The sequence below is a fragment of the Candoia aspera genome, chromosome 1 (assembly GCF_035149785.1).
Source record: "Candoia aspera isolate rCanAsp1 chromosome 1, rCanAsp1.hap2, whole genome shotgun sequence".
NCBI classification, from domain to species: domain Eukaryota; kingdom Metazoa; phylum Chordata; class Lepidosauria; order Squamata; family Boidae; genus Candoia; species Candoia aspera.
In genome coordinates, this window is record NC_086153.1 from 333,291,615 (window position 1) to 333,309,923 (window position 18,309).

The window sequence follows — 18,309 nt, forward strand, 5'->3', positions numbered from 1 at the left end:
AAACAGAGATGGAAATGGGAGAAATGGAGACAGGAGCAGGCAGCAGCAGAGTGCAAGGCCATACTAGCCAGGGATGAAGATGGACTGGAAGGATGAAAACCTTAATTACCATGACAGTGAAAAACTAATAATTAGAGGTGTGCAGGAATCTGGCCCAAAGAGGGAGCAATGTTTCAGATCTGGCATAAGCATGATAAACAAGTGCACCCATCCTAGATCCAAACCACCTTTCCTGCTTCAGATCTGCATGCTTTGAATAATTATTATTATAATAATCCAGTCCAAATCCTGCTTCAGTCTGAGCCTTTTAGGGAGATTGCTAGTCAGCCTTTTAAGCCTTATGCTTGCCTCCTTTGGAGAGTATATTCTCAGCATCGGGCCCCAAGAACATTCAGAAAATAAAGAATCTGAGATTCTGAGAGCGTGGAGTCCTGAGCCTCACAGCTCATCAGTGATATTTGTGTGACACACCCAACCAGGATAAACAATCCCCCCAAGTAAAGGCTTATCTGCATTCATTAGCATTGCGTACTCACTGATTTTTTTTGTCACTGATTTTGCAAATCCACTTTAGGACTCTGCATCTATTCCTGCAGCATAGAAAAAAGCCTTCTCAACCCAGTCTGGATGACACAACTAACCCTTGCACTGTCTTGGTTGCCATGTTTGCACACATGTTAGCACTCCCTTTGATACAGCTTGTTCTATGAGCTTGTTCCTTCTAGGGAATTGCAAAATATGCCTGGTTCTGCAGATGATTTTTCATCTCTCATCCATCTGGGGGGATGGTGTTCCAAAGGGTGAGTGCCATGGTAGAAAATGCTCTCATCCTGGGTCCCATCAGATGAAACTCCTTAGTAGACAGGACCTGTAACATGCCCCTTCTGTTGGATCTGATGGGACAGTAGATGAATATAACTCTTGATGGCTAACAACCATCGAACAACTATGAACATGCAAAAAAATAAAAACCAGGAACCCCCCACCATTTTTTAAAATGCGTCAAATCACAGAGTAACAGAATCATAGAGTTAGAAGGTATCTTTGAGAATGTCTAGTCCAATCCCCTGCTCAGTACAGGATCCTTCAAAGTGTCTCTGTCAGATGACCCTCCATCCTTGGTTTGAAGACCTCCATGGAAGGAGAACTTGCCACTTCTGGGGGCTCATACAGTCAAGAAGTTCCGCCTGAGATCTTTCTTTGTAGCTTCAACCCACTGGATCTGGTGCTGCTCTCCCCACCCCCCACTTTAAGGGCAGCGGGGGGAATGGAAGCAGAAGGATTTGTCCAGGTAAACCTCTTCCATTTGCACGTTTAACCACCACCACCCACCCATCCATGTGATTTTCTAGGCCAGAAGATCCCAGTCTCAGGGCCCAAAGTAGCACATTGCCCCCAAAGCCATAGGGGCAGTTTTCAGAGACTTTCCAACTTTCACTACAGTACCAAACTGGGGAATTATCAAATATATAGGATTAGAAAACTATCATTTATCGTATGTGGTTTTTGTGCCCCTGAAATTCAGAAGCTAAATGGTGAAATTTCACTGTTAGATCATTTAAAGAGTTGAATGGGGGGGGGGGTTGGAGGGGGGGTCACTTAGGAGGTAAACCTCTCCTATTTCCTCCCTCAGAGCCCCTCTCCCAATGTGGAAAATCGTGAAGCTGAATTTTGGCAACCAAATTCAAGCCACGTTATTTCACGCGCTTTAAGGGGGCATTCAAAGGGGTTCACTTTCTGGAGGCCGCCTGCTCCCATTTCTAGCTTATCTCCATACTCCCATCTCCCCAAAGGTCCAGGGAACTCTGTTCCGCCCCTTCTCATGGGGAGATCAGCTCCCTGGAAGGCCTCCTGTGGTCTTGGGGAGGTGAGATGCAGCCCCCAGCCCACAAAAGTCTGCCTACCCCCACTTTCACCTAACTGGTGGCATCTGTTTGCTGGCTGTTCTGATGGCAGAACAGGCCAGATGGGGCCAGCCTGTTCTTCACTTAATATAAAGCTAAGGAAGCATGATGTGAAAAACAGCCAAGGAGGGACTTTCTCTTTTGCACTATAAAAATGAAATGTTTACCTCCAGTATGCAGGTATAACAGGTGAGTTGAATTGGGGGTCAGAATATTTCCCCCCAGTTAGAAATTTGATAAAAAGTTATCTTGAAGGTTTGGAAGTTAACAAATGCCCAAAGGTGAACAGTTTAGTCTGAAAGAGCAAGGGGAGGGTCAGGATGACCCACCACCACCATATTCTTCTCTTTTCCTCTCTTCCTGCAGAATAGATCTTTTAAAAGAGCTGTTTTCTTGCTTCTGAGAAAAACCCCAAAAGGAGAACCATGTTTTAAACCTAAAAAGGTTTAGGTCATAATATTCACCCTTATTCTTCTGTTTTTGCCGGTGGGGTAGAGGCAAAAGTAGCCTTGCACAAGTGAGTTAAACCCTAGCAATTTTTTTCCTTGATCAGTTTTTCTTTCCTCTTCATTTATGAAGATACTTGGGAAAAAAATGCTTGCTTCATTCAGTGATTCAATTTGTTCCTCTTATTTGCATGTCACCAATGTTCTCACGTAGAAAATATCCTCAATGAGCATTCAGAAGTCCTCTTCAGCCCAGTGCTCTCTAGGTACACTGAATTACAAAAGCCAACATCCTTAGCTAGGGAGTTACAAAAGTGTAGTCCAGCAGATTTTGGAATTGCTGAGTAGAGGACAATGAGCCTAGAAGGTTTGAAAGAATATATCACGATTGCAAAGGCAGTTCATATTTTATGAACATTTAAGACAGACACGTCTGTCTCCTGTCGTGACTGCCTTATACAATTGAACAGAGCTGGCATGCTTTGAGTCTCAGTCCCATTAATTAACAGAGCCACACCGGGCCCCAGAGAGTGGACCTTCTCTGTCACAGCATCTGCCCTCTAGCACAGTATCTACAGTGGTTCAAATGGTCCCTAACCTGACCTTGTTTAAGCAAGTCTTGAAGAACTGGTTCTTCCCCCAGTCCATGGGTTAGGGAGTACATCAATCCCCTTTTAGGAATATGTGGGGGCAAGGGTTACAGTTTTACTGCTCTCCCTGGATGTCTATTATTATTTTTGCTGGCTATAATGGTTTTCCATTGCTTTTAATATCGTACGTGGCTCAGAGTCATTATGGAGTCAGGTGGCTTTAGAAATTTAACAAATAAGTATCACTGGAAGTGCAAGCTTCACAAATAATGGTATGTAATAACAAGAACGAAAGGAAGACGAAACGGTGTGAAACTGTGAATGCCAAAAATACATACCCCATAGATCTCAAAACGTCAAGTTCGGCAGTCATAAGCAGAGCCCTGTTAGATAGCCCAGTATTCTGTCCTTAGTAAGGGTGTGAAAAGAGTGAAAAGATGGAATCACTCCTTTGTTACTTTTTTCTTCCAGGAGTTAAGGATGGACCCTGTTTAGCTGCCCCTGGCTGATGAATGCTGATAGGTGGTCCAATTCTCCTTGATGAGTTTGTCTTGCCCCATTTTAGAGCCATCTAAATCTGTGGCTTAAAATCAATAGGCTCCTTGTGCTTCCTTGGATGAACTTCTTTATTGGTTCCAAATTTTCTGCGTCTTGATTTCATGGGAACTCCACTTCTGCTTCCCTTTTGGCTGTGAAACCCATCAGTGCAGACCAGAGTCCCAACAGGCATAGGGTTGGTCTTTCGAGTTGAAGTCAAGGAGACTAGGATTCCAATCCTTGCTGAGCGACCCTGGCTGAGCTGAGATTTCTCATGTTAACCTTCCATACAAGACTGTTGTCAGGATGGTGTGTGTGTTGTGGGGAGCATATATGCTGTCCTAAGCTTTATGGAAGAAGGTGAAAAATAAACATGAAACCAAAATTTACATTGATGCAGGGTTATTTCATTTCTCTGTTTTAGTTGAGTTTTATTTCCCCAAAAATGGATTTACAAGGTGGAAAAATGCATCGATTTATTTTAAAGTTGGTGATTTTTACCAGCAGTTATTCCAAATGCTTTCAGTTGCATATTTTGAGGGTGATTTTTTTTTTAAAAAAATTCTCCATTCACATAGAAGGGTACGGCGCTGTACAAATTCTTAAATAAATGCGGCTATTGTTGTTGTCGGGCTTTTTTTTAAGCTCTGCTGATAGAAAATACATTTCTCTGGTTAAGCATCCAATACAGTACAAATAAAACCATGGCGCTCTCATTTTACAGTTGAGAAAAACAAGGTAACTATCCTGCAAAGTGAGTTCTGAAATCTGGATCTAAATCTTCCTACTATACAGTACTGTTCCTAACGCTCTCTCTAACTAGCTTTGTGTTTGTTTGTTTGTTTGTTTGTTTGTTTGTTATTTTTTTATCTCCTTCCACTCCAAATTCAGATGGACAGCCGAAAAAAGTTCGAAAGGTGCCTCCCGGTCTCCCCTCTTCAGTAAGTCACTGTTTTCTCTACCCACCTATCAGAGCTGATAAGGAACCCAGCTGTTATTACATTGAAGGAAGATCCTGATCTTTTCCTCTTTCCTATTGGTGGAACTTCTGTGATGTCAGAGAACGTTTGAGAGCCACTGGTGGGAAGAAGGCTGCTGGCAGAGTGCCAAAATGGTTTGCAACTAGTATAAGCAGAGCACAAGGCCAGTTTAGCTGTAAGAGGTTCCTTGCACCAGCCCTAGACTTCAGAAGAGCCCGTGAGTGATTTAGGTAAAGGGGAGGAAGCTTGTGGTATGGGGAGGAAGGGGCCAGAATTGGGTGTGGATGAGTCAATAAAAAAGCGGTGGGAGGATATGAGGGAGTGTGGGAAAGGGAACAACTTCACTCAGCAATACACTGTAATGAGGCAGAGAGTGGAGGTGGAGGACAGCAGATGGAATCAGAGAGGTGGGGGGCATCTTAAAAATCATCTAGCTCAGCCCGTTGCCAGGGCAGAAAGTCTACTAGAAAATATTGGATAGGTGTCCACGCAATCCCTGGTTTAAAGAGTTTTAACCAAGAACAGCCAAGCAGCTTTTTATATCAGGGGCTGGATGGGGGTGGAGGCCAGGATCCTGAATACAGATTATAGACGGGGTTATAATCATTTCAGCTCTATTCTTGATCGAGCCAGGTCAAATTTTTTGGGATACCTGTATTTGCGTAACCATACTTTGCATCATTCTGGCAGTCCACACGTGTGTGATCATTTGCTCATGGTACCTCTGTTTCAACTACAAATAAGTGGCGACAGAGCCGAGGGGAAGAACCCCTGAGCCGTTCTGATGATGGGGGTGGTAGTCCAACAGACCCAAAGTACTGGTGTTCAGAGAAAGCAGCTTTGGAAAAGCCTTCTAATGCTGCCTGGGAATTTATGTGCCTCTGCTTATATAAGAGGCTGGAATAAGAAAAGTTGTATTCCATCAGGATATGAATCACTGCCTTCTCACTCTAACCAAATCAAAGGCTTGTAATGGAATCATTTTTATTATTGCGTTGTTGTGTTACACATCCTTTTGATGCAAGTTCCTTGGGTTATTTATTTTTTAGGAGGAAAATGGGTTATAATATTAAACTAAAGTTTTCCACCTGTCTGTTTTGTTGCCTCCAGTAAGCCAGTTGCAGTCCCCAAGCTTCTAAAATCCTGCAACAGCTGAATTCCCTGCCTACATGAAGTTACACAGATATGACCCTCTTATTAACATGTTCTTCTGGTTAAGGTGGAGGCTAAGAGTTGTCATCTGGACTGCCCACTTCTGTTCCTCTGCTCAACTACTAGAGCTGTTTTCCAGCTGCCCCTTTAGCTCCCCGTTGTGCATTACCATATCTGTTTCTGAGGTGTATCCATAATCATCAGGACTAGTAACTTTTAGATTAAACTGAGATTTTGAGATAATAGAATCCCACATGCCTCTGTTGTTGTTTTTCTATGACTTCTAGAATCCATGGGGCTTGGGCTTGTCAGGAAAAGCACTACAGGTAGTCCTCGACTTACAACCATTCATTTAGCGATCATTCAGAGTTCCAACGGCACTGAAAAAAGTGACTTTATGACCTGTTCTGGCACTTACGACTGTCACAGCATCCCTGCGGTCACATGATCAAAATTCAGGCACTTGGCAACCAGCTCACAAATAACAATGGGTACAGCATTCCAGGGTCACGTGATCACCATTTGTAACCTTCCCAGCCAGCTTCCGACAAGCAAAGTCAATGTGGGAAGCCGGATTCACTTGACCACGGTGATTCGCTTAACAACTGCGGCAAAAATGGTTGTAAAATCAGGTGTGACTCACTTAACAACCACCTCGCTTAGCAATGGAGGTTCCAGTCCCAATTGTGGTCGCAAGTCGAGAACTGCCTGTATAAAAGCAGTACTGTTCATAAAACTGATAATGCATTGCCGTGAAAATCTTGCTTCCTGAATCAGACTTTCCAATTATTGGTAGCCTCTCTTGTACCCAATATTTATGTTCTTTTTCCTCCAACCTTCCCTCTTATATTTTGGGGCAGGAAGACTCTTCCTCTTCTCCCCCCCCCCCCCCCGCCTCTTCCCACACCATTCTCTTGCTCCAAAGGTCCTGCTTTTTGCTGCAGGATCTTTTTCGCTCCCTAGATGCGAATGCCCTGACCTGATAATGTTTTCCCATTTCCCTAGTGAGGGTTGTGCATTTACACCCAGATGGAGGCAGCCAACTGAGGGGGTGCATAAAATTTTAGATGCAAGCTGACTTTCTTTTTTTTTTAAGGGTGTGTGTGGTTTGTGAGGTGGGACAGCCCTTCCCGTTCTCTGCTCTTCAGATGAGTAGTTTTTAACGGCAGGCAGGAATCTTGTCTGCAAAACCTGGAGGTGTCTCCACTTCCTCCTCCCCCTCCTTCTTGCTGACAGAGGCATAAAGTCTGAGTTGGAGAGGATGGGTGGGTCTGTGGGGGGTGGGGGGAATAGGGGTGGGATTGAATAACACTCACCCAGGGGAGATAGACTTTGATTTAGTGTTTCCTGTTTGGGTAAGATTCTGTCCTTGCCCCTTTTCAGAAGTGGATCTGGCTAAGGAAACACTCCCCTTCTGCACCCGCTCTGCATCTGATGTTTTGGGGTTCAGTCTGTGGCCCCCATTCCTTAGTTTCACTCCAGAGGGAAGAAGGCAGACATGGCATGCTTTTTCCTGGGATTCACTCTTTCTCTCCACTCTTTGATAGTAGCGCAAACCCCATGTTTTATTTGGCACTCCTGTATCATCTTCCCATCTCAGGCTGATTGATGGAGGTTTTAATTCATAGATCGGGAGTGTGTGTGTGTTGGGGGGAGAACTTAAGATTTTTCACACCAGTCCCAGACCTTCTCTGCACGCCCATAAATTAGATGTGCGCTTGGAAATCCTATCAGGGATTAGAAAAATTCTTTAATTGAGAAAGTGCATAGATGAGAATCAAGATTTCCTATCTCTTTCGGTTATATTTTATTATTTTACCTTACAACAAATCTGTTGTTTGCTGCTTTTTTCATATTTTTCAGACTGACCTTTTTTTTTCATACCGGACATATTTTTCATACCCAACTTTTTTAAAAAATATATACACTTAAGTATATACGCTGGCCAATCATCATTTTTATGCATGAGTTCGTTCTCTCTGTTTCTTTCTTTCTCTTTTCATTTTCCTTCTCTTTTTTATTGTTATTTAAAGTCACCACCACCGCCGCCGCCAGCTCCTCCCTTGCTTTGCAAATAAAGCCTTGATAGAAATAAGGTGGCAGAAAACTCTGTTTGGGTGGATTGGTGCTAGAGATTGGAGCACACTGCTGTCAGTAAATGAAGGGCTTCAGACTTCAAATGTTTTTGAGGAAAGGTGGTGGTGGGGAGAATGTTTGATGCAACTCACAAACTTTCCTATCTCAGATGAACCCCCAGTTTTAGCCACCTTCCCCACAGATGGTTGTTAAAGAGGCTGGTGCAGAAGTAAGGAACTTGCTCCCCCCCTCCCTGTTTTCCAATATGAGAAGTTGGAAATGCCTTGAATTTTAAGCTGCATTTCCCCCTTCCCTGCCCCCACCTTCCTTCCTTTCTTTCTTTCTTTCTTTTTTTTTTTTTTTGTCTCTCCTCCCCTCCTCCCAACCCAGCACCACACAGCTGCCTGCAGAACTGGCCAGGTGCCAGGCACTGGCAGATGGCGCACGGCTATTATTCCTCCTTCGCTTGAGAGTCCCAGTCCCAGCTCCTGCTATTTAATCAAATTATAGGAAAAGGCAATTTACTGGATTTCTTATTCTTTGCAGCGAGTTTCATTCCCCCGCATTGCCTTCCCCAAGTCTCTCCAGTGCTTTTCTTCTCCCCCCCCAACTCCCCTGCTTTGTTTCCCACCCCCACCTCTTGCTTTAGTATACATCTCTCTCTCTCCCCTACACACACACACACACACACACACACACACACGGAGACGTGCACACTGCAGAAGGTAAAGATTTGAAATTGTCAGTGAAGTTGGTTTCTTCGATCCAATCCTTCCACCTTTGATAGTATGTTGGAAGAGATAATTCAAGGGGCTTTAAGATGTACAAGCCAACATATGGGGAGAAAAATCCTTGAAAAATACGTGGCCCAAACACACTGCCCCTGTGATATGCAAATGAAGCAGAAATCCACACCATTTTTTTTAAAAGCCTGAGAATCTTTCGAGAGGCCTAATTTTGCAAGTCGTGCTCATTCTGAAACTCCCTGACCAGTATCAAGAGAGGGCACAAGTGATGCTTGCTTTTTTTTTTCATTCCTTTGATTAGTCATATTTATGCTCAGGGCTGATCCCCTGGTTCCAGTGCCCCAGCTAAGCCTTAAAATGGCATCACATGACATTACTGCCTTATATCATGGGATAGGTTGGACAGCAGCCGCCATCATCCTTCTCCACCATGCTGATGGAGGATGTTGTGGAATCAGGCCAGCGTATCTGAAGAGTGCCAGATATTGAGAGACCGGTATCTTGAGCCGTGTTTCTCAACCTCTGCAACTTTAAGCTGTGTGGACTTCAACTCCCAGAATTCCCTCAGCCAGCTGGGAATTGAAGTCCGCATGGCTTAAAGTTGTAGAGGTTGAGAAATACTGTCCCTGAGCGTGAGCAACTTTCCAAGGTATCCTTCCCCAGTGAGATGCCCGCCAGATACGTATGTCAGAATTGCAAACCCCATAATTCCCATCATGGTTGGGGAATTCTGGGAGTATGTCCCCACAGAAGGCTAGTAAGCTTGCCCACAGCTTTTCAGCTCAGGGTGGTAAGCTTCAGATTTTCAGGTGGAAAATCAGTTTCCAGTTCCTGGTGGATTAGAGATAGAAAAACAGTAATAAAAATGTGTGGCCAGTGGGCAGTGATGCCTGGAAGTGTCATTCAACGTATCTGGGGGATGCTCTAGGGTTTTAAGCAGAGAGAGGTCTTCCCCACTGCACTAGAAATGCACAGACTGATGCAGAAACTCTTGTACCCAAATCAGATGACCCTTTTGAGATTAGTATTCCAGCCAAAAGTCCAGCTTTTTCTCTACCTAGAAGCAATTCTGCAAGAAATTCACCAGTTCCTGCTGTCTAGTCGAGTTGCCTGCTGCTCACTCCACCCCCATCTCCCCATCTCTTGATGTTGAGTGTTTTTGACTGTGCCTCCGAGCGAACCAAAGCCTTGCCTTTTACTTGCCATTTTCAGCACAGGCTTACTCTGTTCTTAAAAGACAAGTTACAGTATTTATTTAACTGACATGATTTGAATCTTGCTTAACTACTTGGGCATTTCATCAGGGCAAGGATGCCTCTCCTGAATTTTCAAGGTTTTTTAGCTGCCATCTTAATTTCTTCAGGGAAGGAAGGAAAAGATGCTAGAATCAAGCTGGTAGGATACTACTTCCTGCTAAGCTTGAATATTGATGGCTACTAGCTTCACGTAACAGTGATGGGGATCTTCAGAGGTCTAAATTTTTTAAAACACACTCACACACTCATCCATCACAAAAAGGTTGCCTGCCTTTGCTGTTTGCAGAATCAAACCAAAAGCCAATCTAGTCTCTGATCCTGCTTCCAACCACCCCCTTGCCAGTCTTTGGAGCAATGGCCACAATTGCCAGCTGTTACCTGGCTCTCTTACATTAGAGCCAAGTTGTGTGTAACCCCTGTATTTCTTTTTCTGCATCTGCTGGAGTCTGCTCCGACCAGAACTGCCAAAAATTGACATCACGGGTTCCTGTCATTTTGAATTGTTAGACACAAAAGCCTAAAATAGATTTAATCCAGCTAAACAAAGACTCATGCACACACACACACACACACACACAGAAAACCCAGAGGGTGAAAAACAACAAAGTTTTGACCTGCCTACCTTGCATCATTGGTCCTGCCCACTCAGTCCTTGCCTTCCCAAAAAATGTTGATTGGCTCTTAGCCATCAAAAGTTGCCTACTCTGTCTTACATGATCGTAGCCAGTTGTACATTGTATAGAACAAGCCTTTTTCCTTATCAAGATGACTGCTCCTGCCCCCACCCCCACCCCCAAAAGGGGAATTCCAGCATTTACACCAGGAAAGCTAGACGTGGCAATTTGAATGCATTGCCCCTGTACGTTTGCCTGTATTTGCAAATGAAACACGAATTTAAAATGTTTTCAGCTTTTTACCCTTCAGAGGCTAAAAACTATAATTGTAGCTCCACAGATAAAATCTCTCCCAAACACATAGATGCAGCAGCACCCAAAACAGAACAGGGGAGACACCCTGTTACAGAGGTGTGCCACTCCTTCAAACCAGCCAGAATGAAGAGATTAAACAAGAACATCGTCTTGTGAAATTTTGATGTGGGGGGGAGATAACGTTTGTTTTGACCTGATACCCAATGTCCAAGGAGGGTGGTGTGAGTTTTGTCCCCTTTGGCAGGAAGACACAGAAATGTAGTTTCCCAGCAACCGGGAACATGCAAGTCTCTCTCTATCCTTGAGGACTAGAAAGTTGAGTTATAAAACAGGAACCAGCATTTTCCCGCTGTAAAAGTTTGTGTGCTCAGCTCTGTCTTTAGGCATTGTTGCAGTTTGGTACTCGATAGCTGGATTGGAAGCTATTAAAGGGTAATTTCCTTGATATGGTGGGAGGGCTCAGTAGTCTAATGAACCTCAGAGCAGCATTGATTGGGACCCCTGATAGAATCACTCTTGCCAATGGGATCAAGAAGGAAGGGGGGAGACTAAGAGAGCATTACTCAAACCTGGTTGGGTGAGGGCAACAACATTGCACTCTCAGAGATCTAACCATCTTGGTTTGGGATCTTGCATCAGCTACAATCCCAGGATGGTGTGGAAGAGTGGTGATGGTCCTCAGAGGAAGTTTGGTGACTAAGGACCCTGCTTCAGAGGTGGTGGGCTGTGAATGTCTATATGTGTCCTTGGGCTGCAGAGACATGCTAGGGCAGCGTCTCAACCTTGGCCACTTTAAGACGTGTGGACATGGCTGGCTGGGGAATTCTGGGAGTTGAAGTCCACACGTCTTAAAGTGGCCAAGGTTGAGAAACACTTTTTTAGGGATTCTGCTTATATAACATCCAGCTTTCCTCAACTCCTGGGCCTCAGTTCAGGGCTGGTTTTGGAGTCTCCCTGGCTTATCGTGTTGGGGTACTTTGATTTCCATGCCTTTGGGTGGGATCCTGAGAAAACTCAGGAATTCAGTTTCCGTGGCAGCCATGAACGTGTCCCCTGAACTTCTCCTCGGAGCAGTTGGTATGTACTCTAAAGATGGAGGACATTTCAGTGAGACTTTGCTGTGATTGGATCCCTTCCTGGTTCACCTGAGATTAGTCACTGTCCCTGACCCTTGCAGGATAGAAGACGCTTAAAAGTTGGCTTGCCCCAGGAGGCTTATGGATCTGAGCAGATCCCAGCAAGTGCAAGGATAGCTCCCAGAAATTCGGGAGGCAATTCTACCAAGCACCTGGTCCAGCTCTGGAATATGGAAGTGACCACAGTGCTTGGTAAGGTGATCGTGATCAGCCTTTCCCTGCTTGCTGATCCTGAGGAATTTGTGGAGATGAAGTAGCAAAGAGACACCTCAAGCATTGTTGGAGGAAGACCAGAAGGGAACTTGTATGAACTCATGCTTGAGTCTATACTGTGGCAATAAAGGTGGTGAAGCACTTGAATTTCTCCAGTGTTGTTGGGTTGGTAGACTGTGCCCCAGTAGCTTGTTGGGAGTAACCTACCCTGTTGCATAGTGAGTCAGCAAGATCTGCCAACAGGCCTCTGTGAGGTTTTAGGGCAACAATTTGCCAGTAAATTTGCTCAGTTTCACCCAAGTGTGAACTCCACGTGGGTTGCATTGGTGGAGATGACTGAGTTCCCATGGGAAGACCTCTCTTCATCAAAGCTGATCTATTGCTTCCATTGGGCTTTACTGAATAATCCACAATTGGCTGGACTCACACAGCACCCTAAACAAAGCATATTATGGGACAGTGCATTGAGTAAACCCAGAGTCAAGCTGTGTGGTTTTCATTGCTTAATCAACAGGTAGTGTTTTACACAGAGGGACTTCAGATGAATGATCCATGTGTTTGGGGAAGAGTATTTAGGTTATTTTGTTTTCAGTGGGTCAATTGATAACAAGGAATGGAGAGCAAGTGCAGAGTTCTAGGTTTATCAAGTTATCTGTCAGCTAAAGCTCACTGGGAGCCCTTCAGATTTGTTGAGACTCCTTTACATTTGGTCAACATGGCTGATGGTCAGAGATGATGGGAAACAGAGGTCTAAAATACCTGCAGGAACCTTGATGTGACAGACTGGATCAAGCAGTTGGCTGTAAATCTGCTAATTAGTCCTAACATGCTTCCACTTTTAATATCTTTCTTTCTTTCTTTCTTTCTTTCTTTCTTTCTTTCTTTCTTTCTTTCTTTCTTTTTTATTTATTTATTTATTTTCTATCCCAGCTTTATTTTTATAAATAACTCAAGGTGGCGAACATACCTACAGTAATACTCCTTCCTCCTCCTCTTTTCCCCACAGCAACAACCCCGTGAGGTGGGTTGGGCTGAGAGAGAGCGACTGGCCCAAGGTCACCCAGCCGGCTTTCATGCCTAAGGCGGGACTAGAACTCTCAGTCTCCTGGTTTCTAGCCCAGCACCTTAACCACTAGACCAGACTGGCTCTAGCTTTCATATGTAAAGAAGATCTCTAACACTTTTAAATGTTGTACTGATTTTGGGCATAGGGAGGGATCTCTTGAATTTATAACCACCTCATTGTTCATCTTTCTTGGAATGGAAAGATGGACTGTAAGGGCTTTAAATAAAGAAACCAGAGAAACCAGAAGGAAGCAGCCCTCCTTAAAAAAACAAAAACGAAAAGGAACAAACTACTGGAAACAACATAATTTGGAAAAAGGTAATTCTCCTTTCTCTTCCTGTATTCCCCCCAGGTGTATCCACCCAACTCAGGTGACGAATACAGCAGGGAATCAGCCAGCTACGCACCCTCCAAGCCTCCCAGCACTGTCTACCCTGGAGCCTTCTACATGCCAGGTCAGCAACCTAGAGCAAAACAGTTCAACTGTTGCAGCCATCCCCAGCCTGCATGTCCTCCAGAGGGGTTGACCGGCTGCCAGAATTCTCCACAATGGCCATGCTAGCTGGGGAATTCTGGGATTTGGAATTGATAGCTCTGGAGAGGGCTGGGTTGGAAAAAGCTGGGCTTTTGGGAAAGTAGGGTGGGGAGGGATTTTTTGTAATTTTTGTCAGGCAGCAGTCACCTTTATGCAACATCTCACCATATGATAGGTACTTAAAAATAAATAATTAAAACCATCGCTGGTGAATTCTGAGAGTTGCAGTCCAGCATGACTGGTGGGTTCCAGATTGGGGAAGACTACCCAAAGGGCTTCTGATGGAAAAGAAGATGCTGGACTGAAGGTTCAGCTGAACGATCCTCAGCTGAACCCACGTCAGCATTTCTTTTGGCTTCCTGGCTACCGGAAGGCTTTGAACATCTTCTCTTGGGCTTTGAGATCTCTGGTGCCTGTGTGTCCAAAAGTGGATTTATGGATTCCAGCTATGAAAACTTCCCTTACCTGCAAGGGTGTTAGGTGGAATGGGAAGCTGACTCCTTTTCTTCCACCCCAAAATCACCGAAGTTTCTGATTCTCATCTTCCTGCCTTGCAGATGGGCTTCACAACTCAGCAGATCTGTGGAGTTCCTCCAGCAGCATGAGCCAGTCCAATTATGGGGCCATCCTGGGTGCTTCTTCCTCCCCGCTTCCCCAGTCCAGCAACTTCAGCAGTCTTCACCAGCATGAGCGCATGGTAAGAGAGGCCACGTCTCTGGCATGTTATGGGTACATGTAGAAATTGGTAGATTCTATGCAGGCACATGTAACTACCCAAAATTAAGGATGTGTGATTTTTTTTACAAAAAACTTTACGCTTTCATGTTATTTTTTTACTTTCTTATTGTGTCTGGAATCACAACAGTTTACAACATACAGGTAATCCTTGCTTAATGACCATTCGTTTAACGTTGGTTTGGAGATACGATGAGGCTAAAAAAGTTACTTGCAACCTGTCCTCGATATTACGACCGTTGAACCACCCCCATGGTCACCCAGTTGCAGTGTCCTGTGGTCACGTGATCATGATTTGCAACCTTCCCAGCTGGCTTCCAACAAGCCAAATCAATAGGGAACCATTGATCCGCTTAATAGCCAGCACAATTCACTTAACCACGTGATTTGCTTAACGGCAACAGTAAAAATGGTCATAAAATCGGGTCCAGTCACGTGATGCCTTGCTTATCGACTGCATCACTTAGCGACTGAAATTCCAGTCCCAGTTGCAGTTATTAAGTGAGGACTACCTGTAAAATAAAACAAATACACAATTAAAATTGTCCATCGAGGGCAACAAAAAACAATAAAATCGGTAAATAACAACTAAGTTGCCGATGCAGTTAATTGCAGCCACATAACATCAGATCGTAAATGCCTTGCAAAAGAGTCCTTTTGGAACCACAGTTTTCAGTTCACCCTCAGCTGGGATGAGCACACAGCATGGCTTCGTTCTGCCTTTAGAAACAGTCCTGAAGATACTTGAGAGCGAAGCCATTTAGGGCTTGAAAATGTAGAAATAGCAGTTTTGAGTTGTACTTGGAAACTTACTGGAAGCCAAGGCTGGGCCCTCAGTATAGGCGTTAGATATCTGTAGTCGCTTTTACCTGCCGCATGTGGGCTGCTGCATTCTGCACAAATTGCAGTTTTTAAATAGTCTTCAAAGGCAGCCCCACGTACAGCACATTGCAGTAGTCCAGTCTGGTGGTGATGAAGGCATACAGTACTGTTTCCATAGCTGCCTGCTTTAAGTCAGGCCACATCTGGCACACCAGCCACAGCTGGTGAAGCTCTCCCCCCCTCAACTCCATCTGCAAATCCTGCAGTAGCTGTGAGTTCCTTTTTTATTATTTTTTAATATAATTGTTATTGACAGTTTTAACAACAATAATAAGAACTAATACGAAGTAAAATAGAATGAAAAAGAAGAAGGAGAAAGGAAGAAATAAAATAAAAAGCTAAAAGGGCAAAAAGAAGAAAAGTAGAAAAAAAGAAGTGGCTTCCTATCTTCTTCACAGCAATTATGCTTTAACCTCTCTCTCTAAAGTTACATCAAGATTCTCTTTCTATCATCTATCCCGTCTAGTGATCAAAACCATAAATCGCAAGTTCGTTGACCTCTCAGCAGCATTCTGGTCCTAGTTGACCTCTCAGCAGCATTCTGTACCACTGGCTGTGGCATTTTTCTTGACTGCCTGGGAGGGCTGGGGATTGAAGGCAAGGTTCGTAATGATTCCACTCGCTCCTGGGCACAATCAGGAGGTGATATGGGAGAGGTGAAGTGCTCTGGGGGATGCTCCCTTTGGGTCCCACAGGGAATGGTCCTCTCCCCACTGATTTTTAACAACTACATGAGATCACTGGAAGAAGTTATACATCAGTTTGAAGTGAGGTACCATCAATATGCTGATGACATCTCTTGGCCTCCACCCTGAATGGGGTGAGAAATTCTTGGATAAACATACAGTATTGAATGGAGAGGAACAGCAGCCTTTGGAGCAGAGGAACAGCCCCCCTCCCCCCCCAGCAGAGTGTTTGCAGCCTGATTTCCCAGGAGACGCTCATAAGCTCAGTAGCTGAAAGCATTTATTCTTTACCACTGACATCTTCAGACATACATTGGCCCAGAAAAGTTTCATTTAGCCAGAACTGTTAACAGGCATACAGTAGAGGTAGTTCTCGCTTAACAACCATTTGTTTAGCGAAGGTTCGGACTTATGACGGTGCTGAAAAAAATTATTTACAACCGGTCCTCACACTTAAGACTGTTGCAGCATCCCCGCAGTCACATGATCAAAATCCAGACACTTGGCATGTATTTACAATGGTTGCAGCATCCTGAGGTCATATGATCACCATTTGCAACCTTCCCAGCCAGCTTCTGACGAGCAACGTCAATGGGGAACCCCGTGAATCACTTAATGACCACATGCTTCACTTAATGGTCAGAGTGATTCGCTTAACAGCCTTCGCCAAAAATGTCATAAAATAGGGGGTGGTCACATGACGGTTTGCTTAACAACCGCACTGCTTAACAGTGATTTTTCGGTTCCTATTGTGGTCGAAGTTGAGGACTACCTGTAATCCACTTCCTCTAGGCACTCTGTAGGTGAAACTCCACCACCTTCTCAACAACTTTCTTTAGACAGAGAAAGTTGAAGACAGGTTGTCCAATATAGCCAGATCCAAGGAAGACCCTTCAGAAATAGCTGCACTTTGTTAAAGGTATCTGGTGCAGTCCCCTCAAAGAGGCATTGACCACTTCCCAGATTCAGCTATTCACACTGCACCCACCCTTTGAAGAAGCTACAAAAGGCTTGGTTCTAAGTCATAGGTGATGGAGCTCATGCCAGGGAGCATCTATCCACTTCATCTGAGCTGAAATGAATCACTTATACTACATTTCATTGCCCTAATCACTGCTTCAGACTCCACCCATGAAGAGTCAAGACTCTGGCAAATTTGAGCAACTTTATCAACAAAATGTAGTATAAATGCATCACTGAGGCCCACCAACAGGACTTTGCACTCTTTTCTTCCCAGCAGGGAGTGGTTGCTTTAAACAGGGTTTTGGAAGACAACCTGCTGATGCAATAAAGATAGAGAAGTACTGGCGCTTCACCTCCCTTGAGGCTAAAACATGAGCTCATACCTGTGCTTGGTCAAGTTCATTTCAGTTTCCATCTTCCTCACCAATACTCCAGGTGTTGCTTCCTGGACAATCACATCAAAAGCACTGGCCATCTCCTGGTTCCCCAGTTCGACCAGGCATTCGATAGTATTGCCTGTCTGGTCACTGGGAAAGTCTCCCAGCATTCATTGGATTCCATCAGGCTCCATAAGGCACCTGAGTGGATCATCTAATCAGTCCTCCCATCCTGTTGAGGTCCCAGGTGGTGATCAAGCTCATCTCAACCAGGAAGTGATCTGGCCACAGCAACAGACTCAGAGGAACGTCCTCCATCTTTAGATCAAACGTCAACTGCTCTGGGGCAAAAGGAAGGTCCAGCATGTGCCTACCTGTTTGCATCAGACCAGAGATACCTGAGATAAGCACACGGTTGCCATGAAGGCTATGAACTTCCGAGCCTGCCTAGACCTTGCCCACAGGACGTGGAAGATGACCATGTGCGAAAGCAACTGAATGAATACAAAATTACTTATTCGTGTGTAACGGAGGTGATTGTTTGGAGTTCACGGGGGCTAGGGAAAAGTTAAAACACCTCGCACAACTGGAACAGTTCTGAAATGCGCAGAGATTCCAGGGGAGATAACCCATTCTGTCAAAAGTTTATTGATAATTTGTGCCCACTGGTGAGGAGCAAATCACCACCACTCTTGTATGCACATAGAGTTCCCACTTCCCGGCAAAATATCTTCTTATCTTAGTTACCCAGTTCTCCACTGATAATGAAAAGAACAGGTGCTGCAAGTAGAAAAAATGTGATTTTATCAAATGAATAATAAACAAATGGGACAGTGTAACAAAAACAAAGGAAATAATGGTTTGGAGAGAATGTTCTTTCCCAACTCAGAGAGAAAAAGAGAAGGAAATGGTGCCTGGGCAGGATTAGAATTGCTCGGTCTTTGCATAAGATGAATCAGTTCTGTACAAACTTGAAGGGTATTGTAATGAGCAGAAGGGATAAGCCTGAGGAACAGAAGGGGGTGCTGCAATCAAAATAACATTCAGATAAGAGAAACCTGAGTCCAGGGCAGAAACGTAATCTGAGAAAACGTCTCAGA

At 44.4% G+C, this 18,309-nt stretch overlaps 1 protein-coding gene across 4 annotated transcripts in view; it reads left to right on the forward strand.

Moving 5' to 3' along the window:
• Nucleotides 1-18,309, forward strand: part of TCF3 (transcription factor 3) — a 109,149-nt gene that overhangs the window by 59,633 nt on the left and 31,207 nt on the right. For all 4 annotated transcript variants that reach the window (XM_063290772.1, XM_063290774.1, XM_063290773.1 and 1 more), the window contains exons 8-10: nucleotides 4,369-4,418; nucleotides 13,384-13,486; nucleotides 14,124-14,263. In XM_063290772.1, coding sequence (XP_063146842.1) covers nucleotides 4,369-4,418; nucleotides 13,384-13,486; nucleotides 14,124-14,263 — 293 coding nt within the window. The remainder of the gene's footprint in view (nucleotides 1-4,368; nucleotides 4,419-13,383; nucleotides 13,487-14,123; nucleotides 14,264-18,309) is intronic.